Source organism: Euwallacea fornicatus, chromosome 5 (assembly GCF_040115645.1).
Source record: "Euwallacea fornicatus isolate EFF26 chromosome 5, ASM4011564v1, whole genome shotgun sequence".
In the NCBI taxonomy this organism is placed as follows: Eukaryota; Metazoa; Arthropoda; class Insecta; order Coleoptera; family Curculionidae; genus Euwallacea; species Euwallacea fornicatus.
Genome location: NC_089545.1, coordinates 2,919,810 through 2,946,542, shown reverse-complemented (window position 1 = coordinate 2,946,542; position 26,733 = coordinate 2,919,810). Strand labels below are relative to the sequence as shown.

Sequence of the window (26,733 nt, the reverse complement as noted above, 5' to 3'; positions counted from 1 at the left end):
ATTCCTTCAACCACTCAATGAGTATGCTCGAACACTCCAAAGAAGGACAGATTCTTGGCGACAATGCAGATTGTCGATTCTGTGTGAATTGAGCGCGTATCCAAGCAGAAAATGCCGAAATTGTCACACTTAAGATAGATATATGTATACTGCGTGACATAGGAAAGAGAACACCCCGTAAAAATGGTTTTATTTATATAATTTTTGGCATGCATGTTTGTATATTGGAACACAAAAAACAATTAAATTTTCAGTCATATTTATTAACGTATTTACGAGTTATCAGGAATTTAAGGTTTTTTTTATACTATAAAAATTGAAATAAAATATCAACAATGACTGAAAAATATCATTTATTGGCGTATAGTGCGCTTACTAAGTGCTTTTAGATTAACCAAAAATGTAGCGAAATTTTCATTAATTGAGCGAGTTAGAGACAGGTCGAATGGTGGGTCCTTGAGAGGCTGGTCGGTCATTTAGGGAAATCGTCACTAGATTGAGTCGTGTGTACACACACTAGTGAGATGTTGTCAGGTATGCCTCCAAGAAGAGCAAACAGACAGGAGAGGTACTTGACGATCCCGAAAAACTACAGAACGCCAAGATCGCCGCCTTCGAATTACGGCCCTAATAGATAGCCCCGTCTCGTCGAGGCCGTTGGTGGATCAGTAGTTTGCTGAGTATTGAAGGCCCACTGAGATTGGACCATTTATCGCCGGATAAGAAATTTTGGGGTGATTTCTTACCGTTTCCATCTTGTGTTACCCCCCACCTTAGATCAACGTCAAAATCGACCGCAGTGGTGCAGAGAACGGATAGTTTGGAATCTGGAATGAGATAATATCGTGTTTAGTGACGAATCCATATTTCGTTTTGGTATACATGATGGTCGGGTAAGAATAAGGAGAAAACGGGATCGTCAGTTTATAATACAGGGTCATGTCCATCAGCCTACTGGGGTAATGGTTTGAGATGCTAATGCATATGGTAGCGTGTTACCTTTACTTTTCACTAGAGGCAGCACGACAGTCCAACGATACATCCAAAAAGTCCTGGAACCTTATCTCGTTTCTTATATGGAAACTCTTATTAATCCAGTTTTCCAGCAAGACAATGCACAATCACGTGTGGCTAGAGTGACTATGGACTTGTTTCAATAAAATGCTACCTTGGCCACCTCGATCTCCAAACCTCTCACCCACTGAACATGTATGGGATATTGTAGGTGGAAGGTTGCATAATTTACTCCATCCCCCACAAATCCTAGAAGCGCTATGCCATGCTGTCCAGTTAGTATGGAATGAAATCCCACAAGAGGACGTCAATCACCTCATTAGATCCATGCCTGTTTTTCTCCAACACCGTTGCTTCTAGCGACGTCAATAAAGTATACCTTTTCTAAGTATAAAAGGTAGGGAAAAAGGTTTTTAAATACCAAAATAATATACACCGTGGCACGAAAAAGTTACAGAGATTTAAATGTGTCCTAATGGTCGCTTGTGGCGCCCCCTAGAAGAAACAACTAAATCGTTAATAAATTTGAATTTCGTATCCTAAAACACCCTCAAATATGAAATTTCGTGAAATTAACTCAAAGAAATCGAAAGATATTAAAGAAAATGTGATTTTTTTTCAACTTTAACACCCTGTAGCTCCATAATTATCAACTTTTCGACTGAGGGAAGTTTAGTTAAATCGACTTATTTTCACTCAAACAATCTGCGGTATTATTTTGGCCACGTAATTCGAGGACACCCTGTATATCGAAATTGAGACAAGCATTTTAGGCGCAATCTACCGCCTAAACCCATATCCTTCCAGAAAATCACTTATCTTCGAGTTCTCACAGGACTTGGTATCTCCATCTAGAAGCTCGTGGTCGAAATGGCTCTTTTTGGGAGAAAAGCCTCCGACAAAGGGGAAAAATTAATTTTCTTGAATTTATCGTCCCGTGCGAACGATTAGCCGGATCGTAAATCTCTGGAGCGGTCAGGTGAAACGCGAAAGTCGCCGAATAATTCATGCCCGCCCTGTCGGCTTTATTGGTTTATATTTTTGATGTTTTCGCGATGAAAACCGATATTAGGGCTGATTTATGCTTACAACCCTGATGCATGGCCGTCAAAACTTCCAGATTTATCACCCAGCGAAAACCAACGAGTTTAATTGATGCCCGAGAGACTTTGGACGATTTTGCAGCATATGAGTTTCACTTCCCTAACTTCGCATCAGCCTTGACGTCTACAGGGTTGTCGGCTAATCAAATTTATGTACACACATGCGGTTTTCCACACGTACGTTCTCCCTAATTTGTCTGTCGGTGGCAGTATTTCTTTATTTGCCATGTCGTTTCGCCGGGTACAGTGTCACATTACCCCGATGCCGGTGGGCCATTACAGGCCTGATTGACGGCCCTTAGTTCTTGTCAGTGTTTCGGTGCCTCCTTTATTAAAATAGGGCCCCGCCCGAGATTTCCCAGCGAAAAATATACAGGAGGGCCAGAAGTTTCGCATAAATTCGTTAAAATTGCAAGGCTCGAAAACGTCAAATTTGGTTTTTAGTTGCTTTGGTTGACGTTTAACAATGGAGGAGTTAAAGGTCTTTAGAAAATGGCTCTATGTACAAGGTGGGGATTTGTTGAGAAGTTCACTGCACGCAAAAAAACTCGCATGTCTTGGTGTCAAAAATTTTCGCGGGCTCTTGGATGGGCAATAACTGAATTGAACTCACAAAAAACAAATGGGTTGACGTATAGTCACTCAAAAAAGTATTTGTGCAGTCGAAAATTACGGGTCACAGAATTTTTTTTCCGCCGTACGAATACTTTTCTGAGCGACTGTACGCGTGTTCGTAATAAGCGCCTCTAATTCCAGCAATAGAGGTAGCTGTTTGTTTTTCGTTGGTCGTTTAACTTCAATTATTCACATCTCGTGATGGTTCCAGTTTCTCAAACACAACAATATTTTGTCTTCCTTAGCGAAGACAAACGGGAGGAAATCAAATTCCCGCACGTCCATTAAGGGGGTCGCCGTAAAGCAGAGGCCACTTCCGGCCATGACACGGCGTTAAATCACCGGACCGGGGCCGTTTGCCGATTAATGATCGGACAAATGTGGAAAACCACCTCTGCACTTTTCGCCTGGTGTGGGAAAATCGACTTTGTTCTTCTCCTGGCCAAATTGAACGAAAGGTGAAGGTTAAACTTAGATAGGTTATTTGTGAAGTTATGAAAGAAAATTCTATAAAAAGTTTGTCAGCGTGTCAAGTAAACGGAGGGGGAGAGTGGCTATAGGTAATTTTTTATGTTTCTGTAGGGAGCGAAAGAACGAATTTCGAGGTTACGTTTCGTTCACAAACGCCTTCCGCTGTATGAGTGCGACTGTAGCCCTACACCTGTAAAATCCACACCTGACGGAAGCATCGATTACCCGGGAACGGCGAGGGTTGCAGTGGAGGGGCTGCGCAATTGCACGTCGCGCAGCCCTGGCTTGCACGGATCTCGCGTGTACTCTAAAAGAGAATCGTAGTTTAAACAAAAGCAGCTTTAACTGCTAATTAAGCTTGCCTGCTGTTATCCCTGCAGCTAATTGAATGTACAAGCGTTTATCTACGTATTCGTGGACCAAGGAGTTTTGCCGATTCGCATGCGATTTGGGGTATTTGCTCGTAATATTAAATTATCGAAATTGATCAGTGATCGGCAAGAGCCAACTAACGTGGTTCGGCTGATGGATCTGTATTTATAACGGGCGATCATTAAGGAAAACCTCGCAGTGGGCGATGAGCAGTAAACGTAGGGCGTTGATTGAGTCATTTACTGTTTACCGTCACACATCTGACAAATAGACAACAGGTGATGAATCTATCTAAGACACTCCTGCGATATCTCAACGCCTACTTGAGCTTTTTTAACGATCGTCGTTTATCTTCCTTCATGTAGATCTGGTGTATGACGTGTTACGACGAATGGGGGCCATTCAATTTGGGATTTTTGTGAGGATCGCTCGTAAATATCGCGCTACCTAAAATCGTCGCCAGGCAGTTTCTATTTTCTCTTAGCTCTAAATTTAACGTTTTGTTCCTTAACGTTTACTCATTTCGTTACCTCATGTTAAATTCGCAAGCAAAACACTATAAGCCATCTGAATTTAGGTCTTACACCATCAATGAGAAAGAAAAAAATCGTCCGCCTTTATTCACTAGGGAATTAGGGCCTTTGATCAAGTGACGCGATTTACGCGACGTCACCTACAGCCCCGGAAGTCCTTTGTGCGGAAATTTATGGGAAAAATGCTTTCCGGGAAATAATTTTAGTATTCCCGTTTTTCAATTAAGCCGCCAAAGAGAATTTTTAATAAATTTGTCCCCGCAATAATAGGGCGAGCGGATTTTTCCTTTTGTACGCATAAAAAGTCGTTTTAATGGACGTTTTTGCTCTGCTGGTTTGAAACAAAAAAAATGCTGGAAACGTGCCACGTAAGGCATTAAACGCGAGGCTTTTTCGTCGATAAATCACTTCTGCGATTGAAATATCAAAGTCGGATTGCGGAATTCTTGTCGGCAACACGCGAGCCATTGCGTGTTAACTACTCTCGATACAGCTTATTAATGTCTCTCCGCTTTACCGCTCTTTATTAATGGATTCCAGATCCTAACGGCTTAATTCTTTGCGATAGCTTACACGGTAAACAGGGAAAAAATCCTGCCGGATTGGGGGCACGAATTTCCATAACAATCTTTTTAAAAGGCAGCCTGTTTACCATCCTATCCAGGCAAAGGCAAACAAATTATCATCCTCCTTTCTTTCTGTTATTAATAAGACCGCGGACAGATCTTCGAGGAAACCGTATAGTCACGATCCGGGGATAAACGTCACTCTCCCATCCGTCAGCTTGTCACTAGGGCTTAAATCCGGAGGGCAAATTTTATTAGAAGAATTAGATTGACTGTAATTAAAATAATCAAACCAGGGGCCGTGGTTCGCCTCATTTCCAAGTAATTCGAGACGGCACTCGGAAAAATAGAAACGTTTCTTAACCTATTTCAATTACGTAAATTTCTTTTCACTCCTGTAGAGATGTTGGGGTATTTCTTTGCCGTATCAGTTTCACGTTTTAAAATTACCCCAAATTGATCTAAAGTAGCAACTATCACGTTACGCGCTGCTTGGCGAAGAATGTCGTCTTGCGTTCCAACAAACGCCAGGCTTCCATACATTTTTGCATAATTTTTGCTCAATTTTACATCAAGTCGAGTTAAGCTCTTTTCAGGATTTAAATTACATTTGTACGAAGACATTTACATTGTTTTCGTTCTTTGGCTGGCAGCCGTATAAAAGCAAATTTGCCGGAGGCAAAAATTTACGTCAAAAACCTTCCGAAATTTGCTTTCATGAAGTCTAGCTAGCAAAGAAAATTAGAAAAGGCCAATTTAGCACCAGGTCCTTTGACTGGGGAAAACGTGTCAGAGGCACACACGTTACGATCGTTTTTAAACCGGAAAATTGTGGAAAAGCCTCGCAAACTGAGAACTTTCCCTCTAGATATAAGGGAATTTATTATGGAGGAGTTTTATTATGGGCGTACTCTATACGAATCTGCAGAACATTACATATTGCACCTTTGTCAGTTACGAGACCAATTTTGTAGGTCAAGTTGAAACTAAAGCTATTTTACATTTTGAATTACAGTCGGGAATATTTTTCCTGGCAGCTTAACTTTCAGATTTGTTTCAGGTGAACTTATACGCAGGGCCGGCCTTAACAAGTCTGGCGCCTTTGGCGAAACGTTTAATTACCGCCCCGCTGCCCCTAAAAAAATCCGCCCAACCCCCTCTCCATCCAAATCCATTATGGATAAGTACTCATGAATGAAAGAAAATGTTTTTATCAAATAACAGGTAGCCATTAACAAAAAACTTGCCGTAGGAGGTGACCCATTAAGATAGGGCGTTGATTAATTCACGCACTATTATCATCAAGCATGTGTCATTGGCAATAGTTAATATATAAAATTATCCAAGACATGCCTGAGATATTTGAGGCATGTCTTGGCAAGTCTACTCGAGGATTGTTTAATGATCATTCTTTGCTTTCGTCATGCCCGGTATGTTACAATTATTAACGTTACAAGGTCGATAATGACCAAATAACACATTAGATTCAAATTTGTTAACATCGAGCAGCATGCATCTCCATTTTTTGTCATAGTCTTTATTTAAATTATGAAGATTTTCTGATAATGTCTGTTCCCTATTATTCTTTTACTCTCGAAATTTTGAATCTTAAAAATGACTCAAATATATTCGAAACACTCGCGTTTTTCATTGGAAGATAGATAGTTCGCCATTATCATCATGTTTAAAAATGCCTGCTTCAAAATTTCCTCTTTTCTTCAGCGGAAATCTTCCCCACATACTTACCCAAATTCTGCTAATTCGCCTTAAGAGAAAACCTTTCTCAGCAAAAGTCCCCAGCAAAGATTCGCACTCTATTATCGCCACATCTAAACCGCTGCTCCCCATCCACGGCAATTAATCCGGGTGAAATTCCGGGAAGTCGCGGTCGCTCCGGTCACCGGATTCCACCTAATTCACTCCGGGCTCTGGGTTATTTACGGTCCCGGCAGCCGCTTAATTTCCACCAGGGACCGTGTCTTAATTCCCTAAGTTATTTATGAGGCTCTTAACGCTCTTCGGTTATGGATAAAGTGGACATCTTAAGGAAATGGCTTGCATGGTGTTGCCATGGTTATCACATTCGCAGCCAAGCTTCATGTGCTTTATTTCACCAATTGGTGTGGCAACCCTCATGAAGAAATTTATGTTATGAGTCGTTAATAGTTTACATCGGCGTAAGGGATTCACACTTTTTGAGCACATGTTCTAGCAAAACATCGTCATTAGCGAAGCCTCGCAAAGATGGCCGACTCCTTTCCTGTTTCAGTGGAAATGACATCAATACTTGAATTTTAAACGGAGCACATCGCGTGGTTTTTTTTGCCGATTTTGAAAATATACAGATTTTCATAAGCGAAAGACTGCTTTTCACCAGCATATTTTGCAACGGCCGTAACAGAGTATCTTGATGAAATTTTCCTTAGGAGTTAAATCGGTAGAAGAATCGCAATAGATTGGCCCCCACGTTCTCCAGATTTTACGCCCCTTGATTTCTTTTTTTGTGGGGTACTTACAAGGATCATTTTTTCAAATAGAAAGCACAAAAGTTAGATGATTTACGTCTTAGGCTTCAAAGAGAATTAGAATGAATAACAGAAGCAACATTAGATAATTACATAAAAGAGTTTGGGGCACGACTGGGTCATTGCCAAATTGTTACTGGGGCCCCATTTGAGTATTTATTGTAGGAATTTCAATTTTACTTGATGTAATAGTTTCTAAATGAGTTACTTTATTTTCGATCTATTATTTTTATTTTTTTAAGGAAACCGAAGATTCAATTTTAGGGCTGAATACGCCGTTGTGTCCTTTATTGAATTGTCCTTCGTTTGATATACTACACTGAGTATCTTTTTATTTGAAAATAAAAAGATGGTAGGAGTAGCTAGATAGGGGTGAGAAATTTGAAGATCGACAAATAATAATTCCTTTAACGCATTTTTTAAAACAAAATCATACGTATTTTAGCATATTTTCTAAATATCAAATTTATGAAAGTTAGAAAGGTGTTGCAATACTTTTTACAAACGCTGTACATGTGTTTATATTGGCGGTACTGTCTTAAGACTCTGGGGCCGATTTATTCGCCAAGGGAGTCCTTTCTCATCTCTGAAGTACCTGTGAGATCACTTGTACGGGGGAGTTGTGCAGCTGGTTACATCTTCTTTATCTTTACGGAGGGTCCGCTATTGAACTTTACTAGTAGAATCACGGTTGGGTAATATCAATTGGGGGACTAAAATTAGAGACATAATAGGCTCCGGAAACCGCCGAGAATGGAAATGTTGGAGTACGAACTTCCCGACTCTCAGAGAGGGTTGAACATCGCCCTCTGAAGTTATATCAGTAGCGTCCATTTGGATATATGGGTTAGCTACATCATTTCTGCCTTAAATTTAATAATCATCCTTCTTACTCTAGGTGGCCTTGCATGTCAGTTAGAGATTAGAAGTCATTAATTAATACGAAACCATATATTAATGAGGAGCATTAATGAATGATTTTGAAGGCATTAAAATAGCTTGTTAAGGCACACTAGAGAGAAAAAACCAATTAGCGAAACGATTAACCTCAGTTTAAAAAAATTTAAGAAGACACTTCCGAGACATTTCACGTTGTGTATTGTGAGCAATTTGTCTACCGACTGATGTTCGGAAATGTTTAATTATTCACTTAGGCCGAGATATTGTAATTTTGCAAACGTAAGGATATTCCAAACGGGTATGATAACAATTCGACGTAAAAAGACAATCTGCAGACCGACAACAGCACAAGATGCCGCCAGAGTAGTCAGTCAAGCAGTTTATCCAAACTTGGTATAGCTTTTTCACCATCGACCGCTGCCGCACCCGTTTGACAATTTTGACATAGATGGATTACAAATGGCCTTATTACCGACGGCTATTACCAATCAAAATAAGGCGCGAGTAAACTGGTCCGTTCACCAACAAAACCCGTAAGTAGAATGAAATATTTATTCATCTAATTCCCTGAAAACTTGAATAAGTACCCTAAAAACTGTTTGAAATAATTTGTTTTAAGTTCATCATTTATCATTAAGCTTGTTTCCATAGGGGAACCGATAGTCCAACCGATACCCATTTTCAATCCCAATGTTTCTAAGGAAATTAGCTCGCAATTTAAATCGAGAGCAAATTAATAATTTACCCCTAAAGCAGATAAAATACAATTTCACTTTTAATTTACATCGAAATCCCCGTTTGTGCCGAAAGTGATCAGCTTTAAATAATGAGAGTAATTAATCAATCCCCTGAATGCTGCTAAAGGTTGAAATATATGCGGACAGGGGTTTTCCGCACTTGTTAAGTAAATAACGAAATAATATCGCATCTACCGTGCTTTATGGTTGTAATTGCTGGAAATTTCTATATGCTACGATTCGCCATTATTTTCCCGGTAATTTCCATAAACATCAGTCCAGTTCGCTGGTGGTGCTGTGACGATGACAAAGCACCGTGGTCCAGTAACAAACAGGGCCGTCTTAGCGACAGCCGATCCATCAATCAGGGTTGAAAGGGGCCGCCACGCCGCAAAGTTAATTGTGTGGCCGGACGACAACCGGCTAACGAGCTGCCGAGATACACAATTTTTCCACTTATCGGGTGAAATGTTGGTTTTTGCCTTTAGATATAATCATATTGTCAATTTAGAAATAGATATCCCTGGCAATATAAAATTATATAATCAGCACTGCGAGGGTAGAACCCGATATGCCAAGGAACCGTTCTTTTGCTTTTAACACTGATATGTAACTCGAGAGTGTTTCCTCACATATGTATTGACTTTTTATTTTTAGAGCGGCTATTAGAGTGGCCTGCTCGATCACCTGACCTCGCCCCTATGGATTTTTATTCCTAGGGTTGTCCGAAACATAGGGTGCATTTAAATAAGCTCAACAATATAGGAGAGTTAAAAATAAATTTGCTCAAGAAGCTCAAGAAATATCTCCTCAAATAATAAGAAAAGTTCTTGAGGAATTTGAATTGCAGGTTTGCCACTACCAGGAAATCGACGTGGTACAGATCGAACATTTAATACTTTAATTTATTGCAATTTATATGGTTATTTTTCAACTATTAATAGTTCTACCATTATTTCCATTTTTTTTTCGAAACCTGTTGAAATTCGAGATGGACATGTTACATGAAATATGTTCAGTATTTTCCAAATAACTTAAAAACGCCATAATACCCATTCTAAAAAAAATGAAAAAATACATTTACGTAGTAGAAGGGTAACCTTGTATACAAATACATATGTGTAGCGTTTTTCCTAAATACGGTCCTGCCCAGCCTTTTGTTTGTGAGTTCAAAAGCGAAAACGGTGTGGCATATTTTGATTGGCGAATTGCACAAATTCATCATAATTTAACCCACTATGTAATTCTTACGAATTCGACTTATTCCTTAATACCAGATTAAATATCTCTAAAACTATCACCGCCTAGACAAATTTCGGAACAATAATTGAAACCTTCACACCCTGCGTATCAAAACCGTTCGTATACCAAAATTTTTTCTCATCATTTGTCAGAAAGGATATGCGATGAGGTATGGTCCATAATGTGCCGACCACCCTGTATAGGGGGTTATTTGGAATTTTTCCAATCTCAACGTCCATTCCAAATGAGCGTTAAATTGCGCATAATTCCCTTAATTTAATCGATCTGGAGGTTGTTATGGTTTAGAACATTGAATGAATGGAATCGAAATTAATGGAAAATGAAGTTGATGAAATGACTGAATCTCCCACGTGTCCGAATAAATAATATTCGGAAATTTAACTCGCGCATCATGAGTTTTTGCGATTTTTCCGAATCGCTAGGCAGATCACAAATTAATTATTAATTATGTTAAAAAAGCTTTTTGGTGACAATTATTAATTTTTTTCCAAGTAACCTTTGTTATCGTTAAGCAACCTGAATGGAAACATAATAAATTGCTGCCATGAAATTTCTTATCAAATGGCTCTCCATTTTTGTTTGAAATGAATAGGAATACTGAATGATATTCTGTTCCAAAAGACAAATCGTCGTAAATTAGACCCAAGACAAATTGTGAAAGGATCATTAGAGAAAAAGGCATTCGCCGGCGTGAAATATCTCAAAAGCCTTTAGATAATTTCAGACAATAAAAGCGTAAATTGCCGGCAATAAGAAACAAAAATGATTGCCATTAGTCTTCTTGATATACTCAGCCAACAAGGGAATTAATAACAGTTTCCGAAATAATGGCCGTCGTGCCATTAGGCGGTAAGAAAGGTGCCAATTTACTTTTCAATCCATTAAAACCCGAACAAATGAACCCTCTGTGTAACACAGTACACATATGACACGCTAGAGAAATGCTGAAACTGTAGAATTAGTATATTTACTTCAACACTACTTACATAAGCTATTTTGCTTTGATTGTTAGAATTGCAGTAAATATGGGTCACTTATTAGTATGTCGTGATTTTGTAAACCATAAATGAGGGTAAATCAATTTACAAGTGGTGAAGGTGAATGAGCTGCAATTTCTTGTAAAAAAATAAAACATGGTGGCACCCAAAGGTATTGAGGGTGCAGTGAAAAAAAAAGATCAGGAGGTAAAATCGACGTCGTCCAGTCCCGAACCGTTTCAGGAACCAGATGGAATGACCACTATTGATCTCAATAAAAGTGAGGATTGCGGAAAAGGTGAGAGTTTCACACTTTATTCCCGACTTTTCTTCTTAGGGCCAAATTGTTAATGAGCTGTTAACTTTAAAGCTAAGTTAGTTACAAGGCAATGAAAGAATCTAAGTACTCTATTGAAGATGTTAATGTTTGGTTCTTCTGTGTGGAAGAATCTTAAGAAACATATCTGGTCGCCTTAATGTCAAGATTTAACATTGCGCACCATCAATTTCTTGCATTTAAAAATTAAGTTAAATTTGAAATACACAAAATTTAAAACCGTTTTTAGATTTAATTATCTTTAGAACCACTCATCGGGTCACAAACCAACATCTCCAAAATTTTGTAAATTCTTAATAGTAACAAGTAATATCAGTAAAAAGGTAATAAGACGGTGATGTTGCAGTAAACAGAAAGGTTGCGGTATTTTTTAAAAACTTGAAACATTTTCCTCTTAAGTCATGTCTTAATATGTTCTATAGTTGCTTTAATAGGGTATTAAATTAAAAATATTTCATCACCAGTTTCATTAAAAATCCCTGAAGTCCTAGAATTTTTATCGCTCTGGCAACACCGCTTATTATACTCGAAACAAGCGGGAGGTTTAAGCTTGAGTAGAGATTGTTTTAATTTAAATCTTAAAATCTCAACGGATTTGAATTTTCAAAAACTTCTGCTATATAATTCATATTGTGTTGTAGAACCTGCTCCGAGAAATTCCCTAGTTACTCAAAATATCACCTTTTATAATTGCTTATGTAAACATGTGCGAATTCAGCTATTTGATATGATAGAAATCTTTTACAGAATCTCAAGAGAATAGAGCAAAACTAAAGCAAAGAGCTCAAATAAAGTACGTTTTTCAACTACTGGGCGTATTGTGTTCACTGTTCCTGATTTTTATAGTGGTTTTCATGGCAGCTTTTCTTAATAAAGGTAAGTGAATAATTAATAGGAAAAAGAGCCTCAACCTTCAACCTGCAATTCTCTTCTAAAGTATGGCCCCTCATGAACCGTATTCATTAAATCGTACTTTTTTCCGTCTTCGGAAAAAGAAATTCATAAAAAATAGTATATCGAAAATTTGGCGAATACGTGTTTCGCGATATTCCAGAAAGTTCCTGGAAATCCATTCTGAGTCTAAATTTTCAGCAGCGCCTATTTTCGATGTTTTGCATAGTTTTTTTCATTCTGTCCTTGACTCCATTTTTTTTGAAAATTTAATTACTCAATTCTTTTCAAAATTAATTGGAAGGGGACACTTTAGCCATGCACTTTAATGGGAAACTATATTTTGGTCTAATGATAAATTTCAGAGTACCAACTTTTTACCTCTATCCCCGCTAACACTATGAACTCTCAGCCATCATTATCCAATATCCCTTCAACGTCCACCGAAGATATCTTCGACTTAACAAAAATATTCAATCAAGCCATATTTCAACAAAGGTTAAAAACTGGGAAATATCTCGATGATTCTTATGACAAAATGGATGTCTGTAGGGTGCAGCAGACTTTCGAAGCCTGTTGCGACATTTTCAAGCAAACAGACCTATATGAGTTGTTGGATTATTGCACTGTGAATGATATGCTCAATGCTCTTCGTCAATACGAGACTGAAGCAAGGAGGAAACGTTATGCTAATTATCAAGAATTTCCTTACGAGTACGTTGGAAATAGGTTTCTTCCTGCATCAGTTTTTCAAGAACGTTTTGCGAATGATGAGGAACAGAACTTTGAACAAAGACCTACCAATATCAAAAGAATCTCGTCACCCGAACTGCGCGATGTTCAGGTACTGCCAAATAGTCAACTGATACGCCCTCAGGATCCAGCTAATGAGTTTTCACAAATAAGGAGTCATTTTGACAAGGACTTCTTTGAATTTGCTTTACCTGAACAGACAAAAAATGAGCAGATCAGACAACATGTGATAACAGCTCCCAAACAGGAGGTTCTCAGTCACTTGCCAAATAACGGCCAGCTGGAACCCACTTTAAACTTCCAGGATCCAAATTTGCCTCTATTTCCAGGACCAATTAGACATGAAAACGTTCGTGTGGGTGAATTTAGTAAAGCAAAAGTTATTCAGGGAAATGTTGCTGATAACTTTGGTGTTCCAGTAAATATAGAACCCAACAGGGATTTAATTCCAATTAAAATACCTTCACCAATTCAGATCGCCAAAAAAACTGAAGATTTCACTCATAAGAACTCAGTTGGTGATCTGCAAAAGCAATATTCAGTTTCAAACTTTGGAGACTTAGTAAAACCTTTTTCTACTGATTCTCAGATCTTGAACAGAGAAATTGCTCCGAATTTAAAGATTTTCAAGAATAACGACGATCTATCAGCTAGTATCATGTTTCCTCCAAATCGCAAAAATGAACCAAATTCCAAAATTTCGAAGAAAAGCGAAAACTTAGATGACAATGCCATGGTCATTCCAAATAAAGGCAGACTCATTCCATCTTCAGATGCAATAGTGGGAATCCCCCTGAAATCGCCATTAGTGTCGAAGTTTGGAGATAGTGTAAAATTGCTAAATAAAACTGAAATTAATAATAAATCAGATGACATACATGTCCAAGATGGCTCTAAACTAAGCTCCAGAAACAGTAACTCTCAATACAAAATTACAAATCAGGATAACGATCCATTTCTGGAAAATTCAGAAAAAAACGTACTAGTTTCACAGTTTGGAGATTCAATGAAATTAATTTCCACCAACACTACGAATTCTAATGAAGAACAACCAGCTGACTTACACCAAAATTTAGAAAATTCTGAAAATGTTAAAATTTACAAGAAAAACGAACATTTAGATGGCGGTGCCGTGGTAATTCCAGATAATAAAAGTCTAACTCAATGGAACGATTCTGAATCAAATATGAGAACATCGGTTCAAGGCGGAGGAATACCAGCTTCAGATGCTATCGTGGGAGTCCCGCAAAAAGCGCCTCTAGTGTCAAAGTATGGAAATTCTGTTAAATTAGTAAATCAAACTCAAACTCATGGCCAATTAAATGACACACATGGCCAAAGGGCCTCTGCCCTAAGTTCCAGAGTCGCTCACTCTCAATACAGAATTGAAGATCCTTATAGTCATTCAATGCCAGATAATTCACAAAAGAAACTCTCGGCTTCAATGGTTGGAGACTCAGTATTAGTTTCTACTAGCACTGAGTATCATAATACCGAACAATCAATTGATCAATATCCAGATTTGAAAAATTTTCCAAATGCCAAAATTTCTAAGGAAAATGAAGATTTTGATGCGAGTACCATGATGATTCGAGATAATGGAAATTATACTCGTTTTGACGATTCTGGTTCAAATGTGGCGGTATCGTCTCAAAACAAGTCGGTTTCTAGTTCAGATGTAATTGTGGGATCCGCGCTCAAACCACCACTAGTGTCAAAATATGGAGACTCTGTGAAATCTGTTAATAAAACTGAAGGTACCGCAGATTTAGTTAACGCAGTAATTTCTTCAGATGCTCCCACAACAGAGTCATTGGTTGGAAATCCTCGGGACAAATTACCAATTTTAAAGTTTGATAATTCAGAAAAAGTAATTTCCGAGTCAAGGATTAATAGCCCTCCCAACTTAAAAAGGGCTATGAATAGTAGTGATTTATTCGCCGTTAAATCATCTGAAACTCAGAATGTTGATACCGGAACAGAGAAAGATTCTATAGTTAGGGCTTCATTACAAAGAACAAAATCTGAAGACACTCTTCTTGAAAATGAAAAATATAATAGACAATACCTGGAAGAGATCAGTTATAGAGCAAACAGTGGCCAAGACGACTTCAGAACTAAAAACAAACAATTAGGTGCTACTGAAGACATACAGTCCACCCAGCAAATGTTCTCGAACCCTTGCTTTTATCCTTACATGAGCCCGTACATGCCCCTAATGCCTAATCCTTCAAGACCCGGAGTAGCACCCATGGACCCCGGCTATCTGAAGGTCGTACCAGCAAGCCAACCAAGAGCACAAAACCAACCTATGTTCGTTCTTAATCCTTCGATGGTCTACAGTATCCCACAAACCTTTCCTCCTAATCCATTTATGTCTCCCAGTTATTTTCCACAAATGCCAATCCAACAGCAGGTACCAGCTGTTCAGCCTGCAAATGCTCCAATTCAAGTTACTGCCCCCGGGGGACAGTACTACATGTGCAACCCCATTCCCACACCCACCAACAACGTGGCAGGATTGGCGCAGGTGGAGGTGAGGAGAGAGGCTTCTAGTTTGCAGGATTTGATATCGGATATTGAAAAGTTCACCAGAAAGTGAGTTTTTTCACAAAGTTAAAATTAAGGACACATTGACGTCACTGGACTTATCTTTCTATGAAATATGCACTATAATTGACATTTTATGCATGCTGTTTCGTACGTTAAATTTTACTACGAGGATGAATCAAACAGGAATTGTTTTTTTTTATTATTTGAACAAGATCCAAAAGTGAAAGATGTATATTTTTTTCTGCATAGTCTCCTAATTTAAGAATATATTTGCTCAACATATTGGAAGTTTCTTAACGCAAATAGAAGGGAGGCATGTTTGCAATCAATTGCGCAAGAAGCCTTCAACAATTGCATCTTTCTGCACCTAGTACCTTTTTTAATGGACCAAATATGTGATAGTCGCAGGGGGATAAATCTGGACTGTAGGGAGGGTGTTCTAATATTGGACAGTGAATTTCTTTTAACTTTTCCCTAGTCAGGTTAGCTATTGTTCCTGTCGATTATTTAGAAGATGAGGCATCCATTTGCCTGCAACTTTCCAAAACCTTAACTAATATGTAATGATATATTGGGCATTTCCATAGCTTATGCTTACCTCACTTGCAATTTGAGCGCCACAGTTAGTGGGCGATCACCTTCGAGAAGGTGGCGAATAGTAGCTATACATGGATATCATTCTCAACCGTTTCTTGCCCCTCAGAAATTTCTTGTGACATTGGTACAAGTGGGTTTTCCTCAGACAGGTTTCACCGAACTGTGTCAAGTCTTTAAAGGATTTTTGCTGGTTTTACGTCTTCGTATGTAGGAAATTTGATAATAACGCATTGCGCGACTTGATCAAGCAAAAAGGACACAGTCTTGTGATATTTTTCGCTAACGCTCTTAAGCGAACAAACTTCCTCCCCGATGCTTCATTAGTCTCACGAGAGAAATTACGGTTCGCATTTAATTCACCCTCTTACATAAATAGTCACTTTTCCTACAACCCTCAAACGTAACAAAGTTATAGTGTCAATGTTAGTGTCCAGAACGATACGTTTCTTCATTGTTCGGATCGTTTCATGTCATCCTTGGCAGCGTGCGTAAAGTGAATATGGCAGTGTGCAAAGTGCTTATTTCTCACACTGTTGTTTTCAGCACATAAAAATGACTAAATTTTAGTTTTTTGATATTTTCATTTTCATAAATTTATATGTAGCTCGCCTTCGGTGTTATATGCTGTTAGTAGCATCTTAATTTTTAAGCAATAAGTCACGTGCAGTTGGAAGCTTGATGTGCCCTCTCGGAGAGCATGCTTGCTTGGATAACAGCAAATGCATTAAAAAACACCACTTGTGTGACAACGAAGTACACTGCGACGACTCAAGTGATGAAATGGCTTGTTCATGCAGGGAGAGGGTAGGCAAGCTACGAACGTGCGATGGCTATTGCGATTGCCCCAAATGTGAAGATGAGGATGGCTGCTTCGGTAACAAATTCAAACAGTTTCACAAAAATATGTCGAACAATTTCACTTACACAGGGTGTGCTGACGACGAGTTTTCATGTGACGACTGGTCAAGATTCAGAAGGTCCACATGCATTCCACTAGTGCAAAGATGTGATGGAGTCAAACAGTGCGAAATCACTGGAAAAGATGAGCTAGACTGCTCGATTTTGGCTGACCACTTAGGCAATTTTCCATTGAATAAAGTCTCAAATGCTGTAGGTTTCCTTCATAGAAACTATAAGGGGAAATGGTATCCTACGTGCTTCGGCACTGAATTGTGGGCGGCTGAAGTTTGCCAAATTGAAGCAGGCCCCAGCGCCATGTAAGTTTGTTCTTATGCATAAATGTAATTCACCTCCTGAATGCAATCAAGTAAATAATATCCAGAATACCGAAAGCTCAGATGACTTTGACACCAGAAGACTATGAGGGACTCTTCGTGAGCATCTTCCCTAACAATAAAGTGAATATTGTTAACACTTGCGTCCAAGATAGGGCCACATTTGTAGAGTGCCCTCCTCTCTATTGTGGACTACGGTTTCTCACAGACAACCCCTATCGTGCCCAAGAGGTGGACACCAGCATCGAGGAGATGCTCAACGACTTAGAAAGGGCTTACAATCTTCGAAACGTCGAGTTGCAAGACGAAACTTTGGGAGAAAGCCTTAAAAGGAATGGTAATAGTGAGAATGAACGAAATTCTGAAGACGATGGCGTTTTCGACGACTTTAAAGATAAATTTGATACAATTTTCCGAAAGTCGGAGAGTGATGTTAACAAGACAGAGATGCAGTTGGAGGAAGCCATTAGGAATTTAAAACGTAGACATACGGACAGCAGAGTTGTGGGTGGGAAACCTAGCCAGCCTTCTGCCTGGCCATGGTTGGTTTCCATTTACAAAAATGGAGTATTCCATTGCGCTGGAGTTTTGATAAATGAGTTGTGGATTGTGACAGCGTCGCACTGCGTTGATAGGTAAGATTAAATTAGCTAAAATTTGATTTTCAGTTTATGGTGGCCGGTGGAAACTCCTAGGAAAGCTTAAATATTAGTAATAGTTATTTTCCTAATAAGTATCCTAAAATACCTCAAATTTCCCGATTCCCCGCAAAATATTGCCTTGGAATACGATCCACGTCCCACTTTGTCAGTTTTTCTTCTTCTCCTCCTATTTTCTTCCCATCATGCTGCGCAGCATGTTTACCATCAATACTCCTTCTCCACCAGCATTTCTTGTGTTATTTATGGTGATTGAAAAACTGACCATACCTATCAGTGAAACTAATTTGAATTAACGCTTAGAAAAACTAGAGTTCTTTCAGGTGTTTTTCCATAAAATTTTTTTCGCACATTTAAAGTTTTTGGTACGTTTTCACTGAACCACTCTGTATACTGGCTAATTCGAAACACGAGGCGAAAAATTAAGAAACGTGTACAGCTTGGTATTCTATCTGTGTAAAAAATGTAAAATAATTTTTTTTTAATGTGAGATGGGTCAGTGTGGTCAAGGGCTATGACCTACGAGATCACCTGACCTGAATCCTTTGGATTATTTTGTATGGGGGCATTAAAACAATTGATTCATTCAGCGGAAATTGATGACCATGAGCAATTAATGCAAAGAATAATGAATGCAGTCGAATACATTGAAAATATACAAAATATGCAATCAGCATACGATTCGTTGATTTTGCGCTCCCAAGCTTGTATCCGCGCTAATGCTGATATTATTGTGAACTTGTTATAATTATTTTATTATTTTTATTGTTCAGTTATTACTAATTCATAGTTACAATTATTATTTAACTATTATGAATAATAAAAAATGATACCATGTAGAAACTTTGAAGTATAAAAATATGGAAACAGAGGCCTACCAGCAAAAATTTAATTTTACTTTTTTTAACCGGAATATCAAATTGTAAACATTCGTTGATTTTTAGCCGTCAGTTTTGAAGCACTCTATATAATAATACAGAATATTTAATACCGTCTTCGCAAAGGAATGATTATGAGTGCCTCATAAATATACATTGTTTCTTGATATTTTGGTGGAATTAAACTCTTTTATTAACTGCCGAATATAGTAAATTGCCACAAGGGGTGCTCCACCTTTGATTTTCAACGTTGGGATCTCGATAACAGTAAGAGATATAGAGTGACCTAGATGGAGACATAGACGAACTAGGGTTTTCCTGAAAAAGTAAAAATCTTGCAGTAATTTTTGAATACACTCTCATTCAACAAATATCTTAAATTAATCTCTACTATGAGGCCTATAAACCTCTACCTATAAACCTTGAAATTTGAAAATCCTCTACACCATCGAAACTAAGGCGTTCTATTTCGCTTCCCAAAATGATTGACCTCGTTTGCGGCTCAGACGTGAACTTTCGTCTTGCGTGTAACACTCTTCTTACTAACCTTGTAACGTAATGAATTATTAAAAACGTTCGAACGGAAAATTAAAAAAGCATCTACGTTATTCCAATTTAAAATTTCGAACGACGAAACCTTAAGATATATTCTGTTAGGAATCTATTAAAATCACGACAGCAACGCTACTCGAATAGAAATCATCAGGCAGTTTCTACTACTTTTTATCGCTTAAACCAGCATTCATTTCCAATATTACTAAACGCTACGTAAAAAAATATTTGTACCAGAATGGTTTTAACTCAGATATTGGCAATACTACTACGAGATTCAAGCAGGAACGCTGAGAAGGTTCTCCTACGCCCCAATGGATCAAAGAAGATGGGCAAAAGTGGTGATTTTCCATGAGCGATACGACAAAGAAAACTTACGAAACGATATAGGTGGGTGCACTTTTCTCATCTCCACATGGACCTAAACTAGATATTCTGCAGCTCTCATGAAATTGTCTGCGCCCATAAGGTATAACCGCCATGTCAGACCCATATGTCTACCCTCGGAGAACAGTGTAGGTCAAGACTATCTTAAGGCACCGAGCTTCGGCACAGTTTGCACCACTGTGGGATGGGGAGCGACTATAGAACATGGATCAGATCGTGAGTAAAGCTAAGCTATAGATATACAGGATGTAAATAATGCCTTGAAACGCACGAAGATTTCCTTTAATGACACATTCTCGTGGAAACTCAAAACTTAATCGAGAGACCTACTTTTGGTGATATCTATATTTCGTAGTGGCACATGAAAATAACCATGTCTTTATGGGCATAATCAATATTAAATTCAAAACAGCATAAAGTTTAACCTGGGATTAAAAATTCATTACGTAAAATCTAGTTGTGAGTTAAGAAATATATGCATTAAACTCCTCTAACTTTAACTCTTAGCTGACCATATGCGAGAAGTCGAAGTTCCTATTATGAAATACTGCAGGCACAAAGAAGACTCGGACATTGACGAAATTTGCGCAGGTGGGTAATCAGTAAAATTTCCATCACCTCCTTCAATACTGACTCAAAAAGGTTTTGCCGAGGGAGGTAAAGATGCTTGTCAGGGCGACTCTGGGGGTCCTCTCATGTGCAGAAATCCCAACAACAACAACCAGTGGTACCTAGCAGGAATCGTTAGTCATGGACAGGGTTGTGCACGTCCTGGTGAACCTGGAGTTTACACTAGAGTTAGCAGATATATTGGATGGATAGCTGAGCACATTAGTAACTTAATTAATTTCCTCGGTGTGTTGGAAAACTCGAGAACTGAACATTCTAGGGGAAAATCAACTAATAATGGCATATCCGCTTCAGAGGTGTCCAGGATTTGTGTGTAAGGGAATCAAACGCTGTATAGCCAAGAAAAGGAGATGCGACGGGACCATCGATTGCCTCTTTGGGGACGATGAGATGGATTGTGATCATCAGTATAATGAAATATTCAAGCACTCGAGGAAGAGCATGATCACTCAGCAGCTTTTCGAAAACTTAAATCCGCAGGAGGAAGAGGATAACTCAGATATCGTTGGAGCGGCCATGAATTCCACTTGGACAATGAAAAACAACTTGATGGAGGGATTTGATGGATTAAATTTTAGGTGTAAAGTGTGAGTACTTTTTTTATTTTTATTTTTCAATTTCGTGAACTGAAAGTAAATAATCTTCTTAAGAGGTCAGTTGTCTGTGTCCTTCAAAGATAGAGAGCAGTCCCAGAAGTACCCGAACTAACGCTTAAAAAAAAGAAGTATATTACATTATTTCTACACATAGCTTCCTTTGAGATCGACAAAGTTTCCCCAGCGATGTTCTATACCTTCTATACCCTGTTTATGGTAAGAAGCTTCGAATGTTTCAACATAGGCTTCAACCTCGGACTCCGCCTCTTCACCATGCACTAAGCCATTTTTTCAAATTTGGAAATAGAAATAATTTGAAGGGGCTAAATCTGGCGAGTTGGGGGGATGAGAGGAAGGTAGAAACCAAGTTGATTGATTTTGGTCATCGCAATGATGGAAGTGTGGTCTGGGTGTTGTCTCGATGAAACAACTTTTTTTCGGCAAATGCGGTCGCTTTTCCCCAATTTCTTCGCCCAAATGCTGCAATAAATTTGTACAATATTCTCCATTTATCATTTTATGTTTAGAGATAGCCAATGAAAATTACTCCATGTTCATCTCAAAAACGTATCTTGCAACTTTCACTGGATCTTCAATCAAAGTTGCAATACCAGCTGAAAGTCTCATGCCTCGCGTTATTGTTTGATATCTATTCTCGGGTCCTCATTGCTAGCTACTTCCACGTTTTTATGTTTATTTCAAGATTATTGCAAGTAGTCCCCATGGAAAAGAGATGCGATAAACACTTTGATTGTGAGGACGGTACAGATGAAGTCAACTGCAGCTGTGCCCATTACGTAAAGACTACAGATTCAGACGCCATTTGCGACGGTATTTCTGACTGTGCCGACCTGAGTGATGAACATGACTGCTGTAAGATGTAGTTTTCTAGCATCCTTACCCCATTTAGAAATTCTTCATTTCCAGTACGCTGCAACCAAACGCAATTCCCTTGCCGCATATCTCATCAATGTATCGATAAATCCCAGAGGTGTGATGGAAAGTCCGATTGTTCACAAAATGAGGATGAACTGGATTGCGGTAATTAATCTACTGCTTTAAGTTACTTATTTACTCATTTTTCTGTCATATTAGTTTCTTTGACCAATGGCCTCGCCCTCACTCTTGACAAAGACAACCGCCCTTTGTTCCATTCACGAGGTTTGGTCACGGTGAATAAAAACGGTGTCTGGATGACCATGTGCCTGCGCAACAACAGTGAAACATCTGTTATTGCTAGTAGCGTCTGTAGTTTGTTGGGGCTTAACGACTACATGTCCTACACGAAGTACACGATAGATAGCAAAATTTTGATGGAAACTCACTCAATGGCCGATGGAAAGTTGTCTTTGGCCCGAAAATCTCATGAATGCGCACATTGTTGCGATGGACTGTTTGTTAGGTAAATGTGAAATGTGGAAAAAAATTTAATTCTATCGCGGCATAAAAACATATCATGGGAACCAGCAACAAAATCGTTATACAAAGATAAAGCTGATTGATTTGTCGGAGATTTTTATAGGACCTGAAAGGAGAACATATGCTACCACGATATCCAGGGTGTCCCACTGACAATAAGTATCAGATGCTAAATTTCAATCGCTTGCAATGCAATTTTTCAAGAGTTAACAAAAGTTTTGTCGCACCTTGAACAATGTTTAGTTATCGATACTTATAGAATTTTTACGTTCTTGCACACTGTTTCATAACTTCTCTCTACTGTTAGTTACCGATTTTTATCCCAATCACTTCAAAAATATCCTTCCCCAAAAAAATCCAACGGGGGAAAATCGGGAATTCGAGACGGCCACGAATATTCATTACCCCACCAAGCTATCCACGTGTAAAATTAATATTTAACAACTCCCTTGCATGTTCATGGTAATGATCATAACTACCATCTGCAATAAACCAAAAACTTAGCGTTAAGGAGAGAGAGAACATCTTCCAGAAGCAAAAGTAACCTGTTTCCCGAGAAGCTCAATCACCGCTCCCCTTTCAAATTTACTGAAAGCTGAGGATAATCCCGCTTCATTTTCCCTCCAACAACTTAATTAGAGCATTTCTGAAGGTTTTTTTGCTTTTTTGGCATTATGATTTTTTAAATAAAGATGAAAGTGTTTTTGTCACACGACGAGCAAGACCAGACGGTCCATGGACTAATTATCTTCTGGAAATAAAGATAATACATATCAAATGCGAAGGTTAAAGTAGTTCAGTTTCTATAGTAAATTTGGTTGCAGTTGCTCAAATATCTCCACAAGCAGCACTCTGAGGTACAAATCTCTGGACCAAGCCAGCGAGATCTATTTCTCCCCTTGGATGGTTGCTCTTTACTCAGATGGAGTTTATTTGTGCATGGGAACACTTTTGGATGAGTTTTGGATTCTTACATCGGCTAAATGCATAGATAACCTGAATGGGTAAACAGAACAACAAATCAAAAGGTTACAAAGGCAGCTTAATTCTCATAAATCTCTACAGCTTCGATAAGAATTATACAGTGGCAGTAATGGGCAAAGGAAAAATGCATTTGTCAGTACAGGGGCCCCATGACCAAATCCTGAGGGTCATCAACAGTACTCAAGTACAAGAAACCGATATCCTTCTGTTACGTGTGGAGTCTGAGGTCAAATTCAATCGTTATGTTCAGGCTGCAAACATAAAAGCGCAGTTGAGGGTGGAGAATTTATTTCTTATGAACAAAGTTAAATTAGACTGTTTGTAGATGGGATGGCAATTACAAGGAAAAGTGTTTCGCTATGGGACTAAATAATGGAAAGAAGGCAATCTTCGTCGAATTGTTCCCCATAGAGGAATGTATGGAAGGGTACCGGTGTTTCGGAAAGAAAATTGAGGACGATTGCAGCGTAATAATTATTCCTTAGTAAGAATTCTCTTGCAACAAATGACAACGTACTAAATTCCAGGATAACAATGCATGGATTGGCACCATTATCTGTGATTCCAGACTGGGCTGGTACCCGGCAGCGGTGTTTAATGAGGAGGAGGGCCACTGTGGGCTCTCTTCAAGAAAAAAGTACACCAGCGTAAAATTCTACAATAACGAGATATTAGGGGTGACTTCTCGTAAGCTGAAAAAAAGGGAATCGTGAATGGGGATGTTAACAACCATATTTTTACCCATAGGAAGTGTCTCTTTACCTTCATATGTCGAAATCCCATGCAGTGGATTGAGATGTCCTCTAGGGAAATGCCTGTCTCAAGAAAGAATATGCGATGGAATTAGGGACTGTTATAATGGTATAGATGAGACCCAAGAACTATGTTACCAGAAGGAAAGTAAATGTTATTTAGGCGAACAATGTGGTAAGTCAAATGTTGAAGTACATGTATTTTTCTTTAATGTTGCGAATAAGAAACTTTTAAAATTAAAAAGTTGGAACGTGTGTTAACTAATGGCAGTTATATTTCATTAAGAATGTGGAAAAATGCATTTCGAGGCGTGTAATGAAGGATGCTTTTCATTATTAGACCCCGAGCTTCCTTAGGAGCCCGGAAAATTACATTGTTCCGTGCTTTTATGGGAAACGCGTATATTTTCCCAGGCACTTGCCGGATACGTATAGTTTCAAAATAGTTAACATGACGGGAAAGACTCGTGTAAAGAAATATTAGTAATATTTCAGTTTAAGTCCAGAAAAAAGCGTTCAATATGCGACTTGATAATTTTACGCGTGAGCTGCAGCTTAATACGGGAAGTCATGTAAAGAGCGGAAAATTCATTTTAAACGTGCATCAAGCGGAGCTGATGCCAAGATCTTGCTAATATGGTTCCATGGTATTTTTGCATGGTCTAAACTTTTCATGTGGCCCCATTGATAATAGACGAGTGGCATTAGGTTTGGTGACTTCAATGGCCAGATTACTCCGCCTCCTTCGATGGTCAGGCTGTGTCACCCATTCATTTTGTGTTTTTTCTCTAACACACACGTGGGCTAGCCCTTTCTTTCGCTACTTCTATCTACATTTGTTATGTTTACTGTCGTAGAGAATCACTGCTTTCGTAATTCATCGGGTCTTTAATTTTCCAAGGACCTCTTTAGTCCAACTTTATTTTATTTTCAGCCTGTCCTTTAACAGACTTAAAGTGCCCCAAGTCTCAGAAGTGCGTGCCAAAATCTGTCTTCTGTGATGGCACAAACGATTGCGGAAACCATGAAGATGAGCCATCCATTTGCTCTTGCAGAAGCTACCTAGAACTCACCAACCCAGAGAAAATTTGCGACGACATAGTTCACTGCGCTGACAGAACTGACGAAGACCCCGATATATGTGACTGTAAGCCTTCAAGTTACCAGTGTGGAAAGTGAGTTTCTAGAATTTTGATTGAAAATTTGTTAAAAATTGGAATTTCAGTTCAAATAAATGCGTGCCTTTGAGCTTGGTGTGTGATGGTCAAAAGGATTGTCCAAACGGAGAAGATGAAGGAACCTGTCTGTCAATGAGAGCCCCTGAATCTGAAAAGTATGATAATGAACCTCCATAATTTAGTTACTTAAATATTCTTTTTATCGAAGGAGAAACGCTGGTGAGGTAATCACTAGAACTGCAGGGATTTGGCACAGCGGTTGTTTCAAACTGGCTTATTCTTCCACTGAGCTTAATGAGTTGTGCGCAAAATTGGGATTTGAAGGTAATTATTCATTTAAATTTATTTATTATTTTGAAATCATAAAACTCGTCCACAGGTACAACAGGTTACCAGCTGTCTGACAAAGCGAACCAGACCAATTTAGCTTCCAGGCCAGTACTGGGCTTATTTGACGTGGTGTGGCTGAACAGGGTACCTAAAAGGCAAATGAAGATGTTAATGCGTTCTAGCAGCGAACCTGCCGTGAGTTTTACTAAAGACGATTCGTGTTACAGACTGTTTCTTGCTTGTGTATAGCGATTTTATATTAAAAAATTAAAAAGTAAGAAAATTATTTTTACTGAGCTAGAATTACTGTGTATGCAGGTGCCAGTGTCCGAATTCCGCTTACCATTTTTGCAGTCTTTCGGCTAATATTAATTGTCCTTTGTGTTCCCTGACTAATACAAATTACATGGAACTTCCTCACCACAAAAGCCGCAAAATTTATCCATTGTAGTTTAAGAACCGCAATTGTTCCATCCTTGTTCTCGATCAGTACACTGGACCTAACTAAAAGATGAGTTAAATAGAGCGAGTTGGCACGCACTGGTCAGCTTGTTGTGTGCAATTTGTCCGTGTTCAAGCGGCCGCCATATTGGGCGTTCAACGACCCAAGAATGAACCGTTCTTCCGTGGCCAGGGCCAACACAAGAATGCGACCCGCTTCTCGGCCCAACCAAACCCAAACACTCGGTATATTGGTCAATAAGAACGAATATAGGCCGCTCCTGATGACGGGCTTATGGGTCGTGGTATAATCGATTTTTTGTGTGTTCTGAGTTTTTCTGTTCCGATTCGTAATCACCGCATGCGACTTTTCTACCAGAATTTCCAAATTTTTTGGATTTTTTGAGCTGCGAAGGGAAACTGCAAAATTTCGGCGATTTTCAGATTTCGAACTGAAAGTTCAAATCTTAGAAATTGGGTTTCTT

The 26,733-nt window shown here is 38.8% G+C and overlaps 1 protein-coding gene and 1 long non-coding RNA gene across 2 annotated transcripts in view; one reads left to right on the top strand and one right to left on the bottom strand.

Annotated features, from left to right (window-relative positions):
- Nucleotides 1-336: 336 nt before the first annotated feature.
- Nucleotides 337-26,733, bottom strand: part of LOC136339550 (uncharacterized) — a 37,021-nt gene continuing 10,624 nt past the window's right edge. Inside the window, exons 2-3 of the long non-coding RNA XR_010732158.1 lie at nucleotides 747-827; nucleotides 337-694 (exon numbers count right to left, since the gene is read on the bottom strand). This is a non-coding gene — a long non-coding RNA (uncharacterized lncRNA). The remainder of the gene's footprint in view (nucleotides 695-746; nucleotides 828-26,733) is intronic.
- ndl (serine protease nudel) lies at nucleotides 10,615-26,106 on the top strand. Its single transcript, XM_066282100.1, has 23 exons — nucleotides 10,615-11,374; nucleotides 12,161-12,289; nucleotides 12,670-15,655; nucleotides 16,858-17,081; nucleotides 17,136-17,424; nucleotides 17,490-18,077; nucleotides 19,785-19,921; nucleotides 19,973-20,134; nucleotides 20,426-20,509; nucleotides 20,561-20,752; nucleotides 20,808-21,135; nucleotides 21,848-22,017; nucleotides 22,072-22,185; nucleotides 22,240-22,546; nucleotides 23,388-23,567; nucleotides 23,629-23,817; nucleotides 23,873-24,014; nucleotides 24,075-24,234; nucleotides 24,295-24,474; nucleotides 25,234-25,474; nucleotides 25,525-25,632; nucleotides 25,686-25,801; nucleotides 25,857-26,106. Exons 1-23 carry the CDS (start codon nucleotides 11,233-11,235, stop codon nucleotides 26,054-26,056), a joined length of 7,368 nt encoding a protein of 2,455 aa, XP_066138197.1. The 5' UTR covers nucleotides 10,615-11,232; the 3' UTR covers nucleotides 26,057-26,106.

Excerpts from the sequence above, each read along its gene's own strand:
- ndl (XM_066282100.1), top strand. The coding sequence starts at position 11,233 with ATGGTGGCACCCAAAGGTATTGAGGGTGCAGTGAAAAAAAAAGATCAG. Across the intron at positions 20,510-20,560 it reads CATTGACGAAATTTGCGCAG|GTTTTGCCGAGGGAGGTAAA; the intron begins GTGGGTAATCAG and ends TGACTCAAAAAG. Across the intron at positions 23,568-23,628 it reads TGCATAGATAACCTGAATGG|CTTCGATAAGAATTATACAG; the intron begins GTAAACAGAACA and ends AAATCTCTACAG.